At 39.6% G+C, this 27,046-nt stretch overlaps 1 protein-coding gene and 1 long non-coding RNA gene across 3 annotated transcripts in view; one reads left to right on the top strand and one right to left on the bottom strand.

Annotated features, from left to right (window-relative positions):
- LOC106872670 (uncharacterized) overlaps window positions 1-10,976 on the bottom strand; it is a 64,390-nt gene extending 53,414 nt beyond the window's left edge. Inside the window, exons 1-2 of one of the 2 annotated variants that reach the window (XR_008266538.2) lie at window positions 10,638-10,976; window positions 1,083-1,232 (exon numbers count right to left, since the gene is read on the bottom strand). Coding sequence is in view for 1 of the 2 variants with exons in the window: in XM_014919779.3 (XP_014775265.2) it covers window positions 1,083-1,232; window positions 10,638-10,655 (168 nt within the window). In the remaining variant the exon portion in view is untranslated. The remainder of the gene's footprint in view (window positions 1-1,082; window positions 1,233-10,637) is intronic. The other variant, XM_014919779.3, reaches the window with a different exon arrangement.
- A 434-nt stretch (window positions 10,977-11,410) lies between these two features.
- On the top strand, window positions 11,411-24,143 carry LOC149131388 (uncharacterized). Its single transcript, XR_016237993.1, has 4 exons — window positions 11,411-11,569; window positions 16,431-16,543; window positions 22,566-22,703; window positions 24,061-24,143. It is a non-coding gene; the product is annotated as an uncharacterized LOC149131388 (long non-coding RNA).
- The last annotated feature ends 2,903 nt before the right edge of the window (window positions 24,144-27,046 follow it).

Below are 27,046 nucleotides of genomic sequence, written 5' to 3'. Positions count from 1 at the left end.
GCAAGAGAGACGATTGCGCTGGTATGGACATGTGGTGAGAATGGAGGAGGATAGCTGCGTGAAAAAGTGCCACACCCTAACAGTTGAGGGAACCCGTGGAAGAGGTAGGCCCAGGAAGACCTGGGCTGAGGTGGTGAGGCAAGACCTTCGTACATTGGGCCTCACCGAGGCGATGACTACGGACCGAGACCTTTGGAAATGTGCTGTGCGTGAGAAGACCCGGCAAGCCAAGTAAGATCGTTGCCAGTGCCCCTGGACTGGTTCTTGTGAGAGTGGCACATGAGATGCACCATTTTGAGCGTGGCCGTTGCCAGTACCGCCTGACTGGCTCCTGTAGGATTTTCGAGCGAGATCGTTGCCAGTGCCCCTGGACTGGCTTGTGCGGGTGGCACATAAAAGACACCATTTCGAGCGTGGCCGTTTTCGTGCGGGTGACACGTAAAAGCACCCACTACACTCTCTGAGTGGTTGGCGTTAGGAAGGGCATCCAGCTGTAGAAACTCTGCCAAATCAGACTGGAGCCTGGTGTTGCCATCCGGTTTCACCAGTCCTCAGTCAAATCGTCCAACCCATGCTAGCATGGAAAGCGGACGTTAAACGATGATGATGATGATGATGAAGGACTGGCTCTTGTGCGGGTGGCACATAAGATGCACCATTTTGAGCGTGGCCGTTGCCAGTACCGCCTGACTGGCTTCCATAGGATTTTCGAGCGAGATCGTTGCCAGTGCCCCTGGACTGGCTTGTGCGGGTGGCACATAAAAGACACCATTTCGAGCGTGGCCGTTGCCAGTATCGCCTGACTGGCCTTCGTGCAGGTGACACGTAAAAGCACCTACTACACTCTCTGAGTGGTTGGCATTAATAAGGGCATCCAGCTGTAGAAACTCTGCCAAATTTAGATTGGAGCCTGGTGTTGCCATCCGGTTTCACCAGTCCTCAGTCAAGTCGTCCAACCCATGCTAGCATGGAAAGCGGACGTTAAACGATGATAATGATGATGATGATATATATATATATACACACACATGTATATACACATCCATCTATCTGTCTGTATGTATGTATATACACACACTTACCTTTTCTGGTAACTTGACTTCATTGGGATGTGACACAAATTTAGTTTCAGCTTTAAAATCAAATGCAGATGTCGGTGTATCGTCTTTAGTACACATCTCTATACTTGGAATTTGGCTATATTTTGTACTCTGCCTTGGAAGATATGTTGGCTACCAAAAAAAAGAAAGAATAATAAACAAAAGTCGCACTAAGCAGCAATGATAATATATATGTAAGCACACAGTTTTATTTTTAATCATTACAATTTAATATGCCTTGAATGAATTAATTCCAGCTTGACAAAGCTTTGCGTACACCAGCAAATTTATTATTTGCTTTTTTTTACATATTAGAACAGCTGTTCTTAGTAAGCTATGAATGATAGATTTGGAGTCTGTACCTGGTAAAGTGTAATGATGCAGAAACATGTGTCCTACAGGTTAAATGACTTCATTCACAGCCAGGATTGGTGTTTTAACATGCATTGTCTATCAGCAGAATTTATCTTTGGAAACAGTTATTGCAGCAAAGGTTTTTCCACATTTGAGTGTAAACTAACATGTTAAATATAAAGGTACTTAGCTTTATGTCAAGTATGTTAAATGATTTTACACATTTTCTATTCTGTACTAACTCTACACAGACATACTTGTACTGGTTACTGTTTTGAAATAACTAAACCCAGTTACTCTCTCTCTTTCTCTCTCATCCTCTATCTATCTATCTATCTATCTATCTATCTATCTATCTATCTACCTGTCCATTTGTCTATTTATCTGTCTATTTGGCTGTCCCTTCGTCCATCCATCCATCCATCCATTCGTCCATCTGTTTATCTGTCTGTCTATCTACCTGTCCATCCATCCATCCATTCATCTATCCATCTGTCCGTCCGTCCGTCCAGCCATCAACCATCCATCCATCCATCCATCCACCCATTCATCCATCCATCCATCTATCTATAAATGATGGACAACACAAATGGAAATCATTGGACCATAGGTCTGCTGGATCAGAGCTGCCTGGGATTATACAACAAAAGCACCTAGGATTCTGGGTCTGCTGACAGACGATGGCTAAGCTGGCTGAAACTTTGAAGTCACTATCAACAACATTTTTGCTTAAGAATAATAAATTTGTACTCTACAAAAGTACAGAGTAACCCATCAGATTAATGTAAAATTGTTTATAACTGAGCATAAAAACAAACATTAATGTGTGTATGTGTGTGTGTGTGTGTGTGTGTGTGTGAAGGTGCGTAATCGTCAGGGTTTTGCACTCACGATTGCGAGAATGTGAGTTCAATACCAGGACCGGGTGATGTGTTGTGTTCTTGAACAAAACACTTCATTTCATTTTGCTCCAGTCGACTCAGCTGGCAGAAACAAGTAATACTGTGATTGAATGTGTGTGTGCGTACGCACGTGTGCGTGAATGTATATCATCATCATCATCATCATCATCATCGTTTAACGTCCGCTTTCCATGCTAGCATGGGTTAGACGATTTGACTGGGGACTGGTGAGCCAGATGGCTGCACCAGGCTCCAATCTGATTTGGCAGAGTTTCTACAGCTGGATGCGACATCACTGGTGCCAAGCTGTATCAGCCCCTTTGCCATTCCTTTGGATAGCATCAGTGGCATGAAGAGGGGAGACTGGCTATGCATGGGTGACTGCTGGTCTTCCATGAACAACCTTGCCCAGACTTGTATATTTGAAGGGGAACCTTCAAGATGCAACTCCATGATCATTCATGACCAAAGGGGCTCTTTACCCTATATAACAAAACATGGACCTGGAAATTTTTATGGGTATTAGTTACTCCACCTTCCGGTTTTGTTATACAATTACTTTGTAAATAATATTTCCATAACATTCAGTTTTAATAGATATTTTGCACTAACATCCAGCAGCAACTGAGACTACATATTGGATTGTAATAACGGAATAAGCAAATGTGCTTCAAGAGGAAACAGCTGGAATTTACCCTAACTACCTACATTAACTAGGTGCAGGAGTGGCTATAGGCGCAGGAGTGGCTGTGTGGTAAGTAGCTTGCTTACCAACCACATGGTTCTGGGTTCAGTCCCACTGCGTAGCACCTTGGGCAAGTGTCTTCTACTATAGCCTCAGGCTGACCAAAGCCTTGTGAGTGGATTTGGTAGATGGAAACTGAAAGAAGTCCATCGTATATATGTATATGTATATACATGTGTGTGTGTTTGTGTGTCTGTGTTTGTCCCCCCAACATCGCTTGACAACCGATGGTGGTGCGTTTACATCCCCGTAACTTAGCAGTTCGGCAAAAGAGACCGATAGAATAAGTACTAGGCATCTAAAGAATAAGTCCTGGGTTCGATTTGTTCAACTAAAGGCGGTGCTCCAGCATGGCCACAGTCAAATGACTGAGACAAGTAAAAGAGTAACTATATGTATACACATTAGCGATTTGCTAAATCATCCATAGATTTCTATGGCGTTGAAATATATGCTGGAAGTGATCGTCTAAGAACTGCTGAGTCAGGCTGATCCCTGATCCCACTGAAGAGGCTACAGCGAAAGCCGAAACTGACTGAGCAGTCTGGGAATATCTTGACCACTGTTTTTGGGGTGATTATGGTCCCTGTCAGCATGTATGTGTACAATTATGTGCTTTGACTGCAGTATTAGAGCATTTAGTTCTTATTTCTAGCAACGGAGGCGTTTCTAACACCTTCAGTCATGTTTAATGATGTTTATAGTTTTCCTTTTTGACACACATTGCTTACATTAATTATACATATATATATAATAATAATAATATTAAGGATAAAAATCCAAATTTACAGGTAAAAACTCAATTAAAATCAATTTATCAAAAATCAAATTAAGTTTCATAGTATAAAATATATAAATATATAGTTTTAGTGTAGTCGTTTTATTATATTTTTCTTATGATTTTTACTTTGTATTATATTATACTTATTTGTCGTGCATTTACTTATTAATTTTTCTATATGTGACAATGGATTTTCATGAATGAGTTCATGAACTTTGGTTCTTTTCTCTAAAACTATATATTTATATATATATATATATATATATATATATGCCAAGTAAGATCGTTGCCAGTGCCCCTGGACTGGCTTGTGCGGGTGGCACATAAAAGACACCATTTCGAGCGTGGCCGTTTTCGTGCGGGTGACACGTAAAAGCACCCACTACACTCTCTGAGTGGTTGGCGTTAGGAAGGGCATCCAGCTGTAGAAACTCTGCCAAATTAGACTGGAGCCTGGTGTTGCCATCCAGTTTCACCAGTCCTCAGTCAAATCGTCCAACCCATGCTAGCATGGAAAGCGGACGTTAAACGATGATGATGATGATGATATATATATTTACATTCTGATCACTTAACTTGGAGCTGTGTGGACGATACTGAACTCGCAAGGTGCCTCAATTTAAGTACCTAATTCAACTGAATCTTAATTATATCGTTGTTTAACATCTGCTTTCCATGCTAGCATGGGTTGGACGATTTGACTAAGGACTGGTAGACCAGGAGGTGACACCAGGCTCCAATCTGATTTGGCAGAGTTTCTACAGCTGGATGCCCTTCCTAACGCCAACCACTCCGAGAGTGTAGTGGGTGCTTTTTTGTGCCACCGGCACGAAGGCCAGTCAGGCGGTACTGGCAACGGCCACGCTCAAAATGGTGTATTTTACATGCCACCTGCACAGGAGCCAGTCCAGCGGCACTGGCAACGATCTCGCTTGAATGTCTTTTCACGTGCCACTGGCACAAGTGCCAGGAAGGCAACATTGGTAACGATCAATGGCCACGCTCGAAATGGTGTATTTTACGTGTCACCTGCACAGGAGCCAGTCCATCGGCACTGGCAACGATCTTGCTTGAATGTCTTTTCACGTGCCACTGGCACAATTACCAGGGAGGTGACATTGGTAACGATCAATGGCCACGCTCGAAATGGTGTATTTTACGTGTCACCTGCATAGGGGCCAGTCCAGTGGCACTGGCAACATCTCGCTCAAATGTCTTTTCACATGCCACAAAATACTGAAAGGATCTTCACCTCTTATATCACACCTTTCTTCCTCCTTTAACGCCGATGTGATGTAATTTCCTGGGAGAGAAATACTTTTGCGGCTGAAGATAGCTTTGTATTGTAAATTATACACTGATATAAAGCTTGAAACACGTGTACCGCAGAATCCTTTGTATTTTTGCTGTTATTTTTTGGATTTACAATTTATATATATATATATATACACATTTATATATTTGTTTTGCAAGATTCTTGATGTGAATTCGTGTGTTGAAACAGATATTGTTGTATTTGGGGATGGTCATGTTACCAGTTTAGCCAATGAAAACCCACTCCCTATATATTTGGTGTACACTTGCTTCAGCTTTATATTGTATTAATCGTATTTCGGCCAGAGTTCTTTCGTCACACTTCTGTGACCTCATCAGTGGTCCTTTGCTTTCTTCTTTCCTTTTTGTGTGTCTCTCCTTACTAATGATCAGCCATTTTGTATTCCTATTGTATGTGTCTTTATTTGTGCATGTGTATATCCCTGTGTGTGTGTGTGTGTGTGTGTGTGTGTGTGTGTGTGTGTCTGTTTGTATGTATGTGTGTGTCTGTTTGTGTGTGTGTGTGTGTCTGTTTGTGTATGTGTGTGTATCAAGAGTTACTGAAGCAAGCAGGTGAGCTTCTTGAATCAAGAACATTTGTCATACAATGACAACGAGCATATTCCACTCAAAAGGCTTTGTTTAGCCTAGGGCTATAGTAGAAGACACTTGCCCAAAGTGCCACACTGTGGGACTGAACCCAACTGCATAATTAGGAAGCAAGTTACTTAATCATACTATGTCTATGTAATCTCAAGTGTCCTTTCTTACTGTTGTTGTTAAACCCCAGGTCAATCCTGCTCCAGTAAGTCTATGATCGAAGAGTCCAACTGTGGCCCTCCTAAATTTTATACAGATATAAAGTATCTATGATTAAATTTATTTGTTTATTGCACATAGGGGGCTAAACATAGAGGGGACAAACAAGGACAGACAAAGGGATTAAGTCGATTGCATGAACCCCAGTGTGTAACTGGTACTTATTTAATCGACCCCATAAAGATGAAAGGCAAAGTCGACCTCGGTGGAATTTGAACTCAGAACATAATGACAGACGAAATATCGCTAAGCATTTCGCCCGGCATTCTAACAATTCTGCCAGCTCACCATCCTAAAATATAACCTATGATTATATTATCTAATGCAGTGGTTCCCATCCTGGGTTCCACGGACACCTGGTGGTCCACAAAGATAGTACTGGGGGTCCACGAACAAAATTCAAAATTTCATATATATATATATATACATAAGGATAAGCATATTAAAAGGGGTTCATGGGAAAACTCATTTCAATAAAATAGGAACTACTGATGGGAACCATTGATCTAATGTATCCCTTCTCATTGTTGTTTGGGCACATGACAGCCTTCATCCAGCAGATAAATGATCAATGACATTCCAAATATGACCATCCCGTCTTTTATTCATCTATCTTTTATTTGTTTCAGTTTTTTTTTTACTGCGACCATACTGGGGCACCACCTTGAAAGGTTTTAGTCAAAGAAATTGACCGCAGGACTGAATTTTTAGGCCTGGGACATATCGTAACAATTTGAAATAAACTGCTCTCTTTGGACTGATGTAAATTGTGCTAAAAACTGGTTTATTCTTTATGTTGGAAATCTGTATGGTTAGCTGCTTCCGAAGAGAGCAGTTTATTTCAAATTGGATGTAATGTTTCCATTGATCGATTAAATGGAGCCATTCGAAACGGTCATAATGCACTGGACATCCTTGTTACTTATTTGCTTTATATATATACATATATATATATGAAAAAAAATAAAAAAATAAAAATGGGGTTTGTATGATCGTGTATAGAGGAATATATTATTTAAAAGAGTTTTTATGTTTTATTTATATTCTTATAAAATTAATGTGGGATATAGAATATGGAATATATAATATAAATAGTAAAATGAAATGAAGTATTGAATGTCTTATTGAATATATGAGATATTGAGTATTAAATATAGAGTATTAAATATATAAGGACTAGTATACTTTCCTGCCTCATGGCAGTCATATATATATCATCATCATCATCATCATCATCGTTTAACGTCTGCTTTCCATGCTAGCATGGGTTGGACAATTTGACTGAGGACTGGTGAACCAGATGGCTACACCAGGCTCCAATCTGATTTGGCAGAGTTTCTACAGCTGGATGCCCTTCCTAATGCCAACCACTCCGAGAGTGTAGTGGGTGCTTTTATGTGCCACCGGCACAAGGGCCAGTCAGGCGGTACTGGCAACGGCCATACATATTATACACATACTACATATATATGTATGTATGCATGCATGTGTGTGTGTGTGTGTGCTTTCATTTCATGTTGCTCCAGTCCCCCTTTTGATCAGCAGAGGGAACATTGGCCTGCTCCTTCTAGCCAGCAGGGTGGTGTCATTTGAAGTCTAAAACAAAGCACAAGCGCATTGTGACCAGTGATGTGTAACAACATCCGATAGCTTGTTCAGTCATCTGACCACATGGTCACATGACATATATATATATATATATATATATATATATATATATATATATATATATATATATATATAGTGAAGGCGTGTGGCTCAGTGGTTAGAGTGTTGAGCTTACGATCGTGAGGTTGTGAGTTTGATTCCCAGATCGGGTTGCATGTGTTGTGTTCTTGAGCAAGACACTTTATTTCATGTTACCCTAGTTCATTCCGTGTAGAAATGAGCTGCGACGTCACTAGTGCCAAGCTGTATCGGCCTTTGCCTTTCTCTTGGATAACATCAGTGGCACAAAGAGGGGAGGCCAGTGTGCATGGGTGACTACTGGTCTTCCATAAAAACAACCCTAGATTGTGCTTTTGCCAGAGAGGCAACTTTCTGCCCAGACTTGTACCTAGAGAGGACCCTCTTAGGTACACCCATGGGCATTCGTGACTGACGCAGTCTTTCATATATATATATATATATGACAGGCTTTGACATAGTTTCTGTCCACCAGATTTGCGCACAAAGCATTGGTTGGCCCAGGGCTATAATAGAAGACACTTTCTCAAGGTGCCACACAGAGGGACTGAACCAGAAACCTTGTGGTTACAAATCAAGCTTCTTAACTACACACCAATGCCTGCACCTCTAGCAGAATATTTCAAAATAATAATCAAACTTTTTAAAAATAAAATTAAACAGGGGATCAGACTAAACATCACCACGGGCCAGACCAGCTTCAGGATCCTGTATTTGTAAGGCCTGTTTTAGGGCACATCCAAAGAAATGCTTCTTGACATAAAGCTCCTCACCATTTCACTCATTTTCAAACCTGCCAAAATGCTCTGTATTATTTCTCTACATGAAGGCGGTAATCTGGCAGAATCATGTTGGGCAAAATGCTCAGCAACATTTTGTCTGTCTTTACGTTCTGAGTTCAAATGCTACCGGAGTCAGCTTTGCCTTTCATTCTTTCAAGGTCGATAAAATAAATACCAGTTGAGTACTGGGGTTGATGTAATCGACTCACCCTCCCCACTCCGAAATTGTTGGCCTTGTGCCAAAATTGGAAACCAGTATTTCTCTCCCATTTCTACTACTACTAAGAGACTTCTCTGCCCCTTGGAACTGCCTGGTTCCCTACTACCTCCACTGGGATACTCTTAACTCAATTAATTTTCCTTTTCCCACCTATATCATGCCTACCCCTCTCTAGGCCATGCACTAACTACTAAACCTAGTTTTCTGTTTCCAGAGTACTAGTCTTTGGAATTTCCTCATGCGAGTGGCACATTTTTTTTACATCTATTAACTAAGTGAAATGTTAATCATATTCTGGTTCGACATGTATAGACAAAGTGAAGGGAAAATAGGTCACCTCTCCCCAAGGTGCACTGCTTTGACTAATTGGAGTTAATGTTAGTTGCAACTCTAATCAGACTGTGACTCTGAATGCATGCTAGCTACATATATTTTATCTTTTATCTTTATCTTTTAATTACTATTGTTTCAGTCCTCAGATAGCAGCCACGTTAGAGACAGAGGCAGTATTAGCAAACATATATGTAACAGAGGCAGTATTAGCAAACATATATGTAACAGAGGCAGTATTAATACCAAGAGGTGATATTTATTCCCATTTAAACATGGATGTTCTGTTAGAACAAGCTATACTGCAGTATTTACCATGAGAGATTCTCTCATATAGGCCGTTGGTGCAAAATGCACTCTTGTTTATATCACTAGCAGGAGAAATAAATTCCCACCTCCTCCAGCGCTCAACCTCTAGAAATAGCAGCAACTTAATCATATTGTGTGGAGGCGCAATGGCCCAGTGGTAAGGGCAGCGGACTCGCGGTCAGAGGATCGCGGTTTCGATTCCCAGACCAGGCGTTGTGAGTGTTTATTGAGCGAAAACACCTGAAGCTCCACGAGGCTCCGGCAGGGGGGGGGCACCCCTGTTGTACTCTTTTGCCCCAACTTTCTCCCTGTTTCTTGAGTAAATTTTCAAATTTTGGCACAAGGCCTGTACTTTTGGGAGAAGAGGTAAATTCATCACATCGACCCCAGTGATCAACTGGTACCAATTTTATCAACTCTGAAAGGCCGAAAGGCAAAATCAGCCTTGGCGGAATTGGAACTCAGAATGTAAAGACGATTGAAATGCCACTAAGCATTTAGCCCTGCATGGTAACAATTTGACCAGTTCGCTGATATTAATGATGATGATGATAAAAACGTTGAGATAAAAAATGAGTTGCAGGAACGTCTTTGATTACAGGTCTGTTCAATCAGAGTTGGCCTAGGAGAGGAACATGTCTAAACAACAACATTCCTTTGTAAATTCCGTCCAAGTGTTTTAAATTCTTTATTTCCATTAGACAGATATTTGTCCTCATCTTGTTTGTTGTTAACACAACGTTTCGGCTGATATACCCTCCAGCCTTCATCAGGTGTCTTGGGGAAATTTTGAACCTGGGTTCCCATTCCTAAGGTATTTTTCGAGGTTATTATTATTATTATTATTATTATTATTATTATTATTATTAGGTCACTGCCTGGAAATGAACTCGTTATTTTGGGGTTAAGAGTGGGGGCTACTAACCCCAAGATTCCGAGTTTGATTCCAGGCAGTGACCTGAATAATAATAATAATAATAATAATAATAATAATAATAATAATAATAACAACAACAACAACGAAAACTACCTTAGGAATGTGAACCCGGGTTCGAAATTCTCCAAGACACCTGATGAAGGCTGGAGGGTATATCAGCCGAAACGTTGTGTTAACAAACAAGATGAGGACAAATATCCGTCAAATGTAAATAATGTGCATAATTCCTCATCTCTTAAATATAGAACTGTGTTTTAAATTCTATAATAGAAATATAACGATAGTTAACATGGATGATTAGAACAGATATGAAAATTCGGTCTGAAATTAAGCACAGAGACAGTAACTATCGCTCTACCTTTTTTAAATTATACATTTTCTTCAAAGTTACTTCCGTCCGAAAAAATAAAAGAATTATAACAAGCACCAATATTTGATCTTAGAAAGCCTATTTCGAATGGAAGATGATGCTTTCTGGACGAAACTTTGAATCGGAACAAACTTCTTTTCTTTTCTTTCAATTGAACCCATTCTTCATAATTCCTAATCCCCCTTTTGTTTTTTCATTTTAGTTTTTTTTCCCAAATAATATCAATATTGGGTGAACCGTTCCATTTTCGGCCAAGGGAGGAGGGAACATCTGTGCCGACATCAAACACTGGACACGTTGCTATAGTAATTCTTTCTACCTCATCACCTCCACTCTCTCTTTCTCTATCTTTCTATCTGTTACTTTCATTCTTTCGCTCGTTCTCTTATTCATTTTGTCTATCTATTTATTTCCATCTCACTTTCTCCCTCTATCTCTCACTATATTCATCAGTCTCTCTTACTTTCTCCCTCTCTTTTTCTCCCTACTACCTTCTCCTTCACTGTCTATTTCTATCACTTCCTATTTGTCTCTCTCTCTCACCATCCCTTTTTTTATCTCTCTATCTTATCAATTTCTTCCTCTCTGTTAGACTACCTATTGATCTCTATTACTTTCTCCTTCCCTCTTCATTTCTCCGTCTTAATGTACATCATTCTCTTTCTCTTTCTAGATAGATAGATAGATATATGTATATTGCTTTCACTCTCCTTGTCTCTTATTCTTTCTTCCCCTCTCTGTATCTGTCATTTTTACTCCCACTCTCCCTCTCTTTACCTCTATCACTTTCTTTCTCTCCCTTCCCTCTGACTTTCTCTCGCTCTCTTTACCTCTCTCTCCCTTCCCTCTCACTTTCTATCCTTATGACGTCACTACCGGTTTCGGCCTTCATTCATGTCAACTAGTTCCTCTCCATCATGGTAAGTTCTCACTCTGATCAAACTCGAATATTTTTCTATCGATATTTCACATGAACTCAACTTAAACTTAATTACTCCAAATATTCTAATTAATTATCAAACTTCAATTAACCCCAATTCCAAATATTTCACTACTAATTTAACCATAACCTCTTTTTTTCAGCAGTAAATTCTCCAATTAAACCGAAACTGCTTCAAATTGTTACACGTTGCATAAAAACACACACACACACACACATACATTCTTTTATACAGATCTGTCTTGATAATGTCGATGTTGATGTTATACTACACTAACCAACCTTAATCCAGCAGATTAAATGATTTTAATGTAATCGTAGACGTTACAGAAGTGACCATCACGATTTTTATGCAGGCAGCGTATCTAGAATCGAATGCATACATCTTATAATAACACAAGTACAGTTGTTGTTTTGCTCCCCCCCCCCACTCATCGGGTCAGCTGTGATTAAGGAGACCTACGACCAAAGGCATTCCATACATGACCATCCTGTTTTTTTAAGGATATGTTGCACTATATAAATGTAGGAATCGGAAGAAATATTTTCAAGGAAATAAATTGTAAAGAAGTGAAAAAGTTACGGAGCGGGTAAATGTTTCGAAACTCGGCTCGTGTGTGATTCGAGTGAAGATTTGTGTGCTATTTCTAGCAGGTCGTATACTATTGATGGCGAAAACGCATAACCGGTGGTTAGGGTTAGGGTTACACTGAAAACGGGTGGTGTGCATATTCTTTACCTCCACCCTATTGTTGTTATTACTTAGCTTTAAGTCAGCCTCGATCGAACCGACCCATAATTTGATATCGTTCCACCCGTGACCATTCGTTTTATATATATATATATATATATAAAGGATACTCATTCTTCCTGTTTCTTGAGTAAAGCTGCAATGGACTGGCGTCCCGTCCAGCTGAGGGGGAACACACACTCCATAGAAACTGGGAAACCAGGCCCCTGAGCCTGGCTAGGCTTTAAAAGGGCGCATTAATAAATATATAAAGGATTAGTATCGAAAGATCGCCTATATATATATATATATATAGAGAGAGAGAGAGAGAGAGGTGGGGGCAGAGATTAAGTTAGCCAGTGTTACTATTTTTCAAGTTAGTAAGATGTGAGTTGAAGAAGATTTGGTCGCTATTTCTTGTACGTTGAATGACTGCGTTGGCCATTTATTTGGTCCCACGTCACCTCTGGCACGACAGACATTCCAATTAATGCCCTATGACCACTACGTGTAATGAATCTCGTTTAACCCTAAATCAGCCCCACTCCAACGAAAACTGGACGAAAGACGCTTCAGCCACGACCACCAGGCTTTTATTCAGACATAGTATACCTAGGACTACATTATCAAATGTGACCTCCCTTCCCAGGTTAACTTTGGTCAAGCTGACCTGTAATCAAAGACATCCTACCTGTAACCAACCTGCCTTTTTTCTCAAACATAGTTTAGTTTGGGCTACATTTATCAAATATGTCCTGTTTTTTTTTATTAAGACGGTTGTGTAGTTTGAGGGCATTTTGGCTGTTATATCTAGCAGCTGAGGTTATCATCTGTAGTCTACCCTCTTATTATATTTATTCATGTAACATCAGTTTATGTCCCCTTTTCCATGCTGGCTTGGGTTGGGACGGGTTTTTCTGAGACAAAATTTGCTTTCATTTCGCAGGTGGCTGTGTGGTAAGATGCTTGCTTCTCAACCACATGGTTCTGTGTGGTGCCTTGAGCAAGTGTCTTCCTTGGGCTGACCAAATCCTTGTGAGTGGATTTGGTAGACTGAAATTGAAAGAAGCCCATCAATTATATATATATATGTCCCGTCTAGCTGGGCAGGGTAACACACCATGGAATCCGGGCCCATGAGCTTGGCTAGCTTTTAAAAAGGGCGCATAAATAAATAATATCTAATACACACGTTTTCACATGCACGTGTGTGTAGATGCAGGCATGACTATGTGGTTAATAAGCCTTCTTTTTAAATGCATGGTTCCAGGTACAGTCCCACTGTGTGGCACCTTGGGCAAGGGTCTTCTACTATAGCCCCAGGCTGACTAAAGCCTTGTGAGTGAATTTCATAGATGCAAACTAAAATATCCTGTCATATATATATGCACGCATGTTTGTTTCTCTTTGAGTTTTATTCAAAGCTAGTCACTAACAAAGCAAAGAGACATCTCAGTGTTTGTAAATATGTGGTTTGAGTTGAGTTGTTGTATGAACTCTCAATGCATACAACTGTATGTCTCTATTTGAAGAATCTTTGGAATGTCTGACAAATTTTCACTGTGCCACTTGTTGTTGGCACTCCGTCGCTTACGACGTCGAGGGTTCCAGTTGATCCGATCAACTGAACAGCCTGCTCATGAAATTAACGTGCAAGTAGCTGAGCACTCCACAGACACGTGTACCCTTAACGTAGTTCTCGGGGATATTCAGCGTGACACAGTGTGACAAGGCTGACCCTTTGAATTACAGGCACAGCAGAAACAGGAAGTAAGAGTGAGAGAAAGTTGTGGTGAAAGAGTACAGCAGGGTTCGCCACCATCCCCTGCCGGAGCCTCGTGGAGTTTTAGGTGCTATCTCTCAATAAACACTCACAACGCCAGGTCTGGGAATCGAAACTGCGATCCTATGACCGCGAGTCCGCTGCCCTAACCACTGGGCCATTGCGCCTCCACTCTGTGCCACTTATTGATTGAATTTGGAGAATGAGCATCAGTTTCTTATTTTGTTCTTTCTTTGAAAAAGTTTTGTATTTCTCGGATTTTGTGTAAATTTGTAGATGCATAACCTAATGCACCTATGATGATAGGTACAAATAAAAGCTTATAGCCAAGGTGCAAGGGCTGTAGGTTCCACATTAGTTTACCATAAATGTTCTCTTTTTTTCTGGATGTTTGATGGTACATTTACGTCCATTGGGCAGCTGACCAATCATTTTTATGTCCACTTTACATACTGGCATGAAATGGACAGGTCATTGTGGTCCTAGATATTTCTTACTGGGTGCTGCAGCTGCTGCTCCCAATAGACAGATGTTCACGTGTGCCATTTGGCCTGCTTTCTACAGCTGGATACCCTTACAAAGTGTACTGGATGTGTTTTCTCATGACACCAATAGTAGAGAGGTTGATTAAAGGGAGCTCATTTGCCAACCACTTTACATTGAATTCTGGGTCCATTTCTCTGAAATTGTTTCACTCTCCGGTCACTTTTGAGTGGGGGCTGGATTTGAATTCTGAATATCAACCCTTTAGCATTCAGTTTACTCTGTCAAATGCAATGCTTATTTATTCACAGTGTTTTGAATTAAAATCCTGCATTATTCTATAGCTTTGCAGTTTCAATGATGTGATTGTGTATTTTTAGAATTACATTGTAGGATAGGTGTGAGAGGCTGGATGTGGCCAGTTTGAACATAAAACAGGTTGAATATCTTGGCTGGATATAAGTGGTTTAAATGCTAAAGGGTTAAGTGCCATAACTAAATACCATCATCATTATCATCATTCAGCATCCGCTTTCCATGCTGGTATGGGTTAGATGGTTTGAGTGGAACTGGTAAGCCGGAGAGCTGTAAACCAGTCACCAGTCTGGTTTGGCGTGGTTACTAAAGTTGGATGCCCTTCATAACATAACCCCAACCACTCCAAGTGTGAAGTGCAGTGGATGCCTTTCACGTGTCACCAGCACTGGTCATGACTATGATTTCACTTGGTTTGATGTCTCTTTTCAAACACAGCAAATCACCAAAGGTCTCGTTCACTTGTCATCACTTCTATGAGACCCAACATTTGAAGATCATGCTTCAGCATCTCATCTCATGTCCTCCTGTAATGCAAAGTCTAAAGCAGACGACTATGTCAAAGAACTGTGGTGGAATGTCTTGACTGGGTTATCAAACCGATTATTAAGAGCTCAAAAAGTCAAATCTGCTGCCACCAATGAGTCTGGGATTCCAGTTCATGGAGTTGTTGGAAGTTGCCTCAACCCTTCACCAAAATTCATCATTTAGTTTTACTTCAGGTTTGCCTTAGCATTTAATCCAAAGACTGGTGATAAACCTAATCATTACGCAGATTAACTGTTTAGCATTTAATCTAGCCATATTCGACCGAAATATTCTATCTTTTTTATGTTGAAGCTGGCCAGACTGGACTCACTCCAACCTTACAATATCATTCTAAAAATGAGCAATTACCTCATGAAAATATCAAAGCTACAAGATGATGCATGATTAATTAAAGGCATGTGAATAAATGCTCTTTTACTTGTTTCAGTCATTTGACTGCAGCCATGCTGGAGCACCACCTTTACTCGAGTAAATCGACCCCCATGACTTATTCTTTGGAAGCCTAGTACTTATTCTATCAGTTTCTTTTGCCGAACCACTAAGTTATTTTTGAGAGAATTATGCGAACGCTAAAGGGTTAACACTTTTACCTGATCTTTGGGTTCCTTTAGCAGAATCCAGTCTGTTGAGGCCAGGTGTCAATTCCATCCATCAGTCTCAGAAGTTCTACCATTCCTCTGACTTAGTCATTTAATGAAAATCAATGAAACTCCACCATATTTTGGAAATTTATTTAAATTCCACCATGTCTTGTAATTAACCGACTCCGCCCTGTTTTGTAATCATGTAAATTCCACCATGTCTTATAATTATGTAAACTCTACTGCGTTCTTGTAATGAGCAAATTTCACCTTTTACTGTAATTAACAAGCTCCTGCAAGTCTTGTAATTAACGAACTGACCATGTTTTGTAATTAACTCACTCCATCATGATTTGTAATTGAATCAGTTCACCAGTGTGTGTTTCTTCTTATTTTTCAGACAACGCTGGAATCAATGAGCCGTTTTGTCAGCCCTATCAACCCGGCTGTCTTCCCCCATTTGACAGTTGTGTTGTTGGGGATTGGAATCTTCTTCATGGCTTGGTTCTTTGTGTATCCTTTTGAAGAATTGCAGAGAGCAATGTCGGTAGTGGTTGTTGTGGTGGCAGTTGTTAATGTCTCTCTATGTATTGACACAATTTTAATGCTGTACTGAAACTACAAAATATAAGGCAGCGAGTTGGCAGAAACGTTAGCATGCCAGGCGAAATGCTTAGCGGTATTTCGTCTGTCTTTACGTTCTGAGTTCAAATTCCGCCGAGGTCGACTTTGCCTTTCATCCTTTCGGGGTCGATAAATTAAGTACCAGTTACACTCTGGGGTCGATGTAATCGACTTAATCCCTTTGTTTGTCCTTGTTTGTCCCCTCTATGTTTAGCCCCTTGTGGGCAATAAAGAAATATGAAACTACAAAATATAAACATCTGCACCACCACACCTGAAACGTACCTGTTATGACTCTTCATCTCGATTTCAATGGACGTGAAGGTATTTAGAATGCCCAAATATATTTCTGCAAATGTGCTAAGCAAGGGGGTCAGTAGGGCTTCATTTAAGTGGCCCTTCAGAAATTTAACCCCCTTATGATACTCCCTGGGAATTCATGGTATGAAATTCATTGTCATTGCTCCAATTTGGTTGCCAATGCCATATATTTAGTTTAAAATGCAGTAAAAGTAGGAGGTCGGTGGGGCCCCAATTAGGCAGCCCTTGAAAAAATAGACCCCCTTAGGACATTCCCTGGGATTATGGGAGTTGCTGGTTTAAGTTTCGTTATTCTTGCACCAACAGTCTTGGAGGAGTTAAACATAAAAACATAACGGACAGAGAAACATCACTCAAATTTATAATAGGATGACATTGTAGGCTAAGTGTGAGAGGCTTGATCTGGCCAGTTTGAAAACATGAAACAGAATATTTAGGGTGAAATTGGCTGGTTTAATCCCTTAGCATTCAGATTATCCTGTCAAATGTAATACATACTCATTCACAGTGATTTGAATTAATCTTGCTTTATCTCATAGCTTTGCAATTTCAATGGTGTGATTATCTTTTTTTCTTAGAATGACATTGTAGGGTGGGTGTGAAAGGCTGGATCAGGCTGGTTTGAAAATGATACAGGTAGAATTTTGGGGGCTGGATATGGCCAGTTTAAACGCTAAAGGGTTAGTTAAAAGAGAAGCAAACCTTAATAAAATTTCTTCTAGGATTTCCCAATTTTCAAAGGTGATGGTCACTTTGACCAGTTGTCACCAGGTGGGATCTCTGAACAAACCACCCAAACCTTTCATACTGTCAAAAGTTGCTACAGTATAGCCTACATAATTAAGTCTCATTTCACAATTTAATTTTTTTAATTAACAAATGCTTTTTATTAGATAATTATTGGCTTTTAATGTAATGGTTTTATAAAACTAACACTAAATATCTGTTTTCTTCAAGTTATTATTTTTTTAAAATATATTTAAATGGAATTAATTAAACTGTTTCAATATTTTGTAAAACATCAAATAACGTTTTTTTTTTTCTTCTTTTTTACAACCATTTTTACAGAAATTGTAAAATATTCCTGTTATATTTCTCTGACATATTTTCTTACAAATGTTTGCAAGAATAATTTTCTGTGTTGTTTTCCAATCATTTTTATGAAAAAAAAAACATACACAGATAATATAAAATGGTCCACTATATACATAAACACACACACACACACACACACATATATATATTTAAACACATACGTATGTACATACATAATATATATATATATATATATATATATATATATATATATATATATATATATATATTTAAACACACATGTATGTACATACATAATATATATATATATATATATGTATACACACACATACATACATAATACATATATATATATATATATATATACATATATATATACACATACACTCATACATATGTAATATATATGTGTGTGTGTTTACATAAATATACACACACATGTATATAATTTATATACAACAGTAATGGTGGATTTTCTTTCAAATATTAACAATGCTGTTTTATTGCAGATGAATATCTTTTTGTCTGTTTGTTGTTGTTTTTGCAAAGAATTATATGAAGTGGGGAAACAAATAATCTACTGAATAATCAACCATTTTAATACAGATATTAAATTTTTTTTTTCCTTTATTCTCTGCTGTGCCAACATGGCTTACAGATATTGAAGATATAAAATATAATCAACAATGGGTCTTTGGGGGTTTTTTTTGTTGTTTTACCATTTTTTTTTTATCCCTCACTAAAATATAATAGAATTGAAAGAAAACATTGACATTTGTTTACAAACGTATTGTGAGGAAAAGAATTGATATATTTCAGTGGAATAAAAGATTAAAGTGAGGAAATTTGAACATTAAAAGCAATCAGACAATCCATTAGTCTGAGAGAGATGGAATTTCATTAATTTATCCTGATGTTGACAAAAAAACCAAGTTTTTCACAGCAAAAATCTGCAACACAAATATTCGTGTGGAGATATCATCATCATCATTTAGTGTCTCCCATTTTACAATTACAAGAGTCAGACAGAATTTGTTGTTGTAGATCTTTTTTTACAATCGGATGCCCTTTCTGTCACCTACCTTCATCTGTTCTCCAAGCAGGTAATAAATGTTTCCCCCATGACCTAGACATGTTTTTCTTGGAGGACTGGAAATGAACAAACTCACTTGTTTGTTGATGATAGGCATTTACAACCTTTAGGTGATGTCTAGGGTACACACAAGCACATACACACATGTACACACACACACATATATACAGTGGGCTTCTTTCAGTTTCCATCTACCAGATCCGCTCACAAGGCTTTGGTTGGCCTGGGGCTATAATAGAAGATACCTGTCCAAGGTACCACTCAGTGGGACCAAACTCAAGACGACATAGTTGGGAACGACAGAGAAACAGCAGAAACCTTCTTCACAATCTCTCAACACAACAAATAATACACCTCCTTCCCTCCAGATATCAACACACCCAAATAACAACCTGAGCTCACCTAAACCACGCATAGAACTTCCCAACACAAGGCCCATGTGCATAACCCCACATACCTGTAAATTCATTAAAGCTCAGTTTTTCAGGCCAATGAGGTGAGATCTTGGGAGGGAATCCCTCAGGGATTTTTATTCCTTGAAGTGAAGCCAAAATCAATATATGTTTATCAATTCTCATTCTTCTACCTGTCCTGTCTGCTCTCGTGAAGGTGCATAGCTTTGTAGTTTAGGGTATTTAGATCAGGTCGTGAGTTCAATTCCCGGCGACACGTTGTGTCCTTGAGCAAGACACTTTATTTCACATTGCTCCAGTCCACTCAGCTGGCAGAAATAAATAGTAGTACCTGTAATTCAAAGGGGCCAGCTTTGTCACATCCTGTGAGTTGCTGAATCTCTCTCAGAACTATGTTAAAGGTATGTGTATCTGTGGAGTTCTCAACCACTTTCACATTAATTGCACAAGCTGGCTGTCCCATTGATCAGATCAACTGGAACCTCCATTGTCATAACCGACAGAGTGCCAGTTATTATATGAAAACATTAAAATATTAATTATTATTAATTAATATTTACTTCTTTCTTTTGTCTTAACATTGATTGCAAACTGCAAGCAAATATCATTACAAAAGACTATAATGAAACATTTCTATAAAGATTTTTTTAACCCTTTCACTGCTAAATTGAATTTCATGATTATTGCAGTTGCAATTTTAAATATCTACCAAAATATATAGAATTGGGATTTTCTGCAAAGTTGTATATCTTCATTGAACTTCACACATCTCAACAGGAAATAGTTTTAAAAATGATATTCCTCAACAAAAAATAGATCGATATATAAAACTGATTTCCACAGTGAAAGGGTTAACTATATTTCCCTTTTACCTTTTGTTTCACTCACTAGACTGTGGCCATGCTGGAGCACAACCTTGAAGAATTTTTAGTCAACCGAATTAACTCCAGTACTTTTCTAGTCTCTTTTGCTGAACGACTAAGTTGTGGGGATGTAAACACACCAACACCAGATGTCAAGTGGTGGTGGTGGTGGGGCAGACACAAAGACACCCACATGTATCTATGATGGACTTCTTTCAGTCTCCGTCTACCAGATCCACTCACAAGGCATTGGTTGGTCCAAGGCTATTGAAGAAGACACTCACCCAAGGTGTCACGCAGTGGGACGGAACCCAGAACCATGTAGTTGGGAATCAAGCTTCTTACCACACAATTATATCTGTGCCTCACCATCACCATCCTTTAACGTCCATTTTCCCTGCTGGCATGAGCTGGGCAGTTTGACCAGAGCTGGCAGGCAGGAGAACTGCACCAGGTTCCAGTCTGATTTGGCTTGGTCCCTATGGTTGGATGCCCTTCCTAATGCCAATCACTTTACCAAGTGTGCTGCATGATTTTAATGTGGCCCCAGCGCAGGACTCTTGAAGGCTAATCCTCTTCACCAGGTGGGGAGTGATTTTAACACTTCTGCTGTGGAGGACAGGTCGTCTTGAGTACAGCAAGGTGCCAGCTATCTCAATCCACTGTCACCTCATCTGAAAGGTTCAGCATCCTGAGGTCGTCCTTCAGTACTTTGCCTCTTGTCTTTCTGGATCTCCCTCTTCCACAAGATCCATCCACTTTGAGTGAATGACACTTCTTTATGGAGCTGTCAGAATAATTTAATTTTTCTACAGAAGCCCCAAAGACATAACATCACCATTTCATGATAAAACCATTTCTGTTTTCTTTTTTTTACATAATAAAATAATTTAGCCAGTCTAACAGTTTCCAGATTTATGCTGTCTCTGGAAGCTGCTACGCTTAACTCCGGATATGTGAGGAACAGTTAGGTGGAGGGACTGAAGCTATCATTTCTGGCATGCCCTTTCACATCTCAAACAAAAATTCAGTGCTCCAAGTCCCCAGAACAGTGTTTCTCAACCATTTTTCTTACCTATGGATCCCTTTTGACGCCTGTTTTATTCAGATTGACCCTCATGGCCATTCGATGTTTAAAAAAAATCTTATATTTTTATACTTAAGGGAATTATATAAAGAATATGTAAGGGAAAAAATTGTTGAAGTATTTTGTGTATTGTAGGAATATAAGGAATTTATTGCACATGAATTTTAACAATAAAATCTTTTATGGACTCCCAAGAGTCGTAAGGACCCTTGTTGAGAATCACTGCACCAGACAAAAGAAACAAAAAAAGGGACTATCCCCAAATTCTGGCTGGCATTTTTTACCCAGCAACATGTCTCCTGCAAGACCACTATCCGAACTATGGAAGATAATTTCATGCATTGCACAGCACTTTAGTTAATCTTGTTTCCTAAACTACAGTTAATCCTTCTGATCCCCTGCCAAAATTTTCAAAATCCTCTTTTCCTCCACTTCATATCAATGAGGGTTTTTTGAGCAGTACCCTCCTGAAGAAAATCTTTTGTTCCCCCTACTTTCCTGCCAAGTCCACATTGCACACACTTGGCAAACCTCCTGCAGTTCTATCCCCTTCTGACCTTCTAAGTACACACACCAAGTACTTCTGTTTACTTCAAATCAGCCAGACCCCCAGCTTCAGTAATATTGCTTGCAAACCTAAAGCTAAACTTTCCTACATCACTGACCAATGGGCTGAGAGAAATTTGTTGAAAGTAGTTGTCACTCTTGACATTAATAAAATGTTTTGACCATGTTTCGTATAGAAATTTCTTATCAAAACTACCCACCAACAGGCTGCACCCATTCCTTCTTAAATTCATAGCTTCCTTCAGATCACACAACATAAAACCAAAAACGAAATCAAATGGCTAAAGTTATCTCCCTTCGTATCTGTTCTTCCATAGATTCAATTCAGATAAAAATCTCCAAGTCGTTCCTCAATCCACTTTTTTTTTTTTCTTACTCTGGTTTTTGCTGTCTTCTCTGCACAACAGATACAAATTTAACAAATTTAAATCTCCCATGTGTCAAGCTTTAGAAATTAAATTTCAGCTCCTGGTTATTGCTACATGTGTATTGTTCCTTAACTTAGCATCAGATATGAAGTCACATCAACCAAATTCTCACGAGACATTTACAAAGAGCTTCTGGTATCATTATTTGCCTCTGTTTTCATGGGTTTTGGTGTTTTGTTCCTGTTACTCTGGGTCGGAATATATGTATGACATTTTGACAGGTAAGAATCAATGTTTTTTACCTGCTTTCTTTCATTCACTTCACCCTTTTGATACCAACCTGTGCTTGGTTCTACAATGCAAATTCACCATTGTAAAGTAATCTAAATTAAAACGTTTCATTGAAACTTCTTGGTAATATATTTTCAAAATCAATTGAAACAAAGACATTATCTTTCAATGGACATACAGTAACAAAAGAGTTACGAGTTTATATTAAATTTATTTTACTATAATAAATAATTTATTTCCCAGTTTAGGCTGAATGACTCTTATTTTCAGTTTTTGTCTTATTCAATAATATAAATAAACACACAATACATTAAAAAAAATCAGATTTACTTCTGTTTTTCATGCTGGTATGGATTGGAAGGGTTGTCATATTTCTAATCATTTCTTATTGAGAGCTTTCATAGACTAACACTTGAAGCTTGGTTTCTACAACTACATGCCCTTCCCATCACCAGTCACTTTACAGTGTGTACTGGGTGCATATGTATACCATGGACTCACCTGTTGTCTACAACAAGTGAAGGTTCTGCAGTTTCTTGCTGAACAACCTGCACAGGTGACTTGTTTATAGTGATCAAACGTATGTGCTGTACACCAGTTCACTCCCTCTATCAAATTGACATTGCTTGAACAGGTGCATGGTATGCCACATATCAGGTGTCGAAGTGATCGAAGAGCAACCTGAGATGGTGAAGTATCTTGCTCAGGCACACAAAGCACCACTTGATCCAGATATTGAAACCACAACCTTGCAATTGTGAATGCAACATGCTTGACAACTAGGCTATGCACCCTCACTTATGTACATACTTACATAAACTGCACTTTACATTTTGTTTACTTGTTATTCTGCATATTGAATCCTTCAAATATTTTCTCACACAAAGATATGTATGTATACATACTCTTCAATAACTATAAATACACACACAGAGTCTGGTGCAGTTTGCCAGCCCTGGTCAAACCATCCAACCCATGCCAGCATGGACAATGGACACTAAATGATGATGAATGATACTGGTGCCACGTTATAAGTACCTGTTATACTCTGTGAAGTGGTTAGTATTAGGAAGATAATCCAGCTGTAAAAACCTTGCCGAAACAGACTATGGAACTTGATGTGGCCCCTGGCCTTGCCAGTTCTTGTCAAGCCATCCAACCCATGCCAGCATGGAAAAACAGACATTAAATGTTACTGATGATGATTATTATTATTATATAGATATATACAGTAAATGTATATGTGTACACTTCAAATGTTTCCACATACCACAATGTATGTATGCATACATTTAAAAAAATTTATTTACTTATTTTTATAAATAATGATTTGTTTTATATTTTCAGAGATCATTCTGATGGATGGCTGATAGACTGGAGTGAAAAACATTCAACAAAATTCATTCAATAAAATCTATACTGTTTCTACATACTCTTCTTGACTGTGTCATTACTTTACAGTGTGTATATATATGGATGTATGTGTGTGTGTATTTTTAATGATGGTATTAATTAACATCCATCAATGACCATCTAATTAAGCCCCATGTTAATCACCAGGTGAATTACTTTGCAATGGTGATGTCATGCTGGTTATATAATGGTAACTTATTTTTGTATTATTAATGTCAAATAAGGTGAAGCTTGCAGAGTTGTCTGTGACATGGAGATGAGACGAGCCTCTGTCACATTATACTGCTCCACATGTTGGTACAATACTGTAACACTGCTTCACATGTCAAGCAAAACTTCATGAGAACATGTTCCATGGCCAGATGCCCTTCATGATGCCAACTTGATTTTAATGGTTTTCGCACATTGAATCAGCAAGCGGAGTATTTTGTTTACGGGGTATATAAATGACACCCATGTCCAAGTAGTGTTAATGTTTGTGTGTGTGTATATATATATATATATATATAAAGAATAATAAGTGGAGCAAAACGCATATAAACAAAAGTTCCTTTAATTCCTACATATGTTTCAAAATATATGTGCACTCTACTCCAAAGAAGTAAGAGGTGCTGGAATTGCACATATAAACCGAGATAATATTAATATATACATAAATATATGTATATATATATATATATATACGACGTAAGCTCGCAAGGAATGAAGCCAGTATGCTCCGTTGGATGTGTAATGTCAATGTGAATACCCGTCAGAGTGTAAGTATCTTGAGAGAAAAGCTGAACATTAGAAGCATCAGTTGTGGCGTGCAAGAGAGACGATTGCGCTGGTATGGACATGTGGTGAGAATGGAGGAGGATAGCTGCGTGAAAAAGTGCCACACCCTAACAGTTGAGGGAACCCGTGGAAGAGGTAGGCCCAGGAAGACCTGGGCTGAGGTGGTGAGGCAAGACCTTCGTACATTGGGCCTCACCGAGGCGATGACTACTGACCGAGACCTTTGGAAATGTGCTGTGCGTGAGAAGACCCGGCAAGCCAAGTAAGATCGTTGCCAGTGCCCCTGGACTGGTTCTTGTGCGGGTGGCACATGAGATGCACCATTTTGAGCGTGGCCATTGCCAGTACCGCCTGACTGGCTCCCGTAGGATTTTCGAGCGAGATCGTTGCCAGTGCCCCTGGACTGGCTTGTGCGGGTGGCACATAAAAGACACCATTTCGAGCGTGGCCGTTTTCGTGCGGGTGACACGTAAAAGCACCCACTACACTCTCTGAGTGGTTGGCGTTAGGAAGGGCATCCAGCTGTAGAAACTCTGCCAAATCGGACTGGAGCCTGGTGTTGCCATCCGGTTTCACCAGTCCTCAGTCAAATCGTCCAACCCATGCTAGCATGGAAAGCGGACGTTAAACGATGATGGCACTAGAATAAGAATAGCCTGGACAAAGTTCAGAAAGCTCCTACCACTGCTGGTGACAAAGGGCCTCTCGCTCAGAGTGGAATGTAGACTGTATGATGCATATGTGCAAACTGCCATGCTACATGGCAGTGAAACGTAGGCCATGACTGTTGAGGACATATGTAGACTTGAAAGAAATGATGCTAGTATGATGAGCTGTATGTGTAAGTGCCCTGAGAGAAATGTTGGACATAAGAAGCATCAGATATAGGGTGCAAGAGAGATGACTGCGCTGGTATGGTCATGTGCTGTGTGAAGAAGTGTCACACCCTAACAGTGGAAGAGGGAGACCCAGGTAGACCTGAACGTTGGGCCTCACAGAGGCAATGACAAGACCAAGACCTCTGGAGATATTCTGTGTTTGAGAAGACCCGGCAAGTAAAGTGAGGTCACAGCTGTAGCCTATAACCCGCCCATTTAAAAAGTACCTTTGAATCATCGGGTGACATGCCATGCTTGAGGAGACCTATTGAGTCAAGTAAATCAAAATCAAAATGGAAATTGTAGTTGTGGCCGATGCCAGTGCTGCCTGACTGGCTCCCATGCTGGTGGCACACAATAGGCACCATTTATGCATGGGTCATTGCCAGTGTTACTTGACTGGCTCTCCATGCTGGTGGCACCTAAAAAGCACCATCTGAAAGTGGTCAATGCCAGATGGAGAGGAGAGGCAGGTATGCAAGGACAGCTGATGGTCTTCCATAAACAACCTTGCCCGGACCTGTGCCTCAGAGGGGAACTTTCTAGATACAATCCCATGGTCATTCATGACCGAAGGGCTCTTTACCCTTTTACTTTTTTTTATTTTCATCAGCAAATTTCAATCATGAGACATTGGTCAAGTTGAGGCTTTAGTAAATAATGCTTGCTGAAAGGGCCATGCTGTGGGTTCAAACTCAAAACATCCTTTGTCTGAGAAACGAATTACATAATTATAATCAATATTAATTGTATATATGTTTGCTTGCTTGATGGGGCTGGAGTCACTGCAGGTTCCAAGAGGTACCATCATGTGTTGAGCTGACCAGGTCTACCAATGCTCCCCATTGTTGGTGGTGCCATACCAATCCTTCTGCATCTCTTCCATGATAATGTCAAGCCTCTGGAAATTTTCCTTAATCAGGTCCAGCAATCTGGTGCAGGGACTACCATGAGGCCTCTTCCAGCCCACAATCACTATACTGAACAAGAGTAAGGACATGGTAGGATGATCTGGCTGAAGGCAGAGGACATGTCTGTATCTGCAGTGGATGGCTATGAGGCAGGAGGCTGCAGGCTGGTGTGTGTGTGTGTGTGTGTGCGTAGTTCTTTGTTGGAAACATAATGGTACCATCTAATGTTCTCAGGGCATCTGAGAACCATCAATTATGAAAGCCATCGACCCTCCTTGCCAGGGTCTTCCTGAGGGGCTATGTAGCTATGTTTCTGCTCCATAGAGAACAGAGGTGATCGACGCTTGGTACCAT

Source organism: Octopus bimaculoides, chromosome 22 (assembly GCF_046866305.1).
Source record: "Octopus bimaculoides isolate indiv1 chromosome 22, ASM4686630v1, whole genome shotgun sequence".
NCBI classification, from domain to species: domain Eukaryota; kingdom Metazoa; phylum Mollusca; class Cephalopoda; order Octopoda; family Octopodidae; genus Octopus; species Octopus bimaculoides.
The sequence above is the reverse complement of the archived record's forward strand: the minus strand, read 5'-3'. Positions and strand labels throughout refer to the sequence as shown.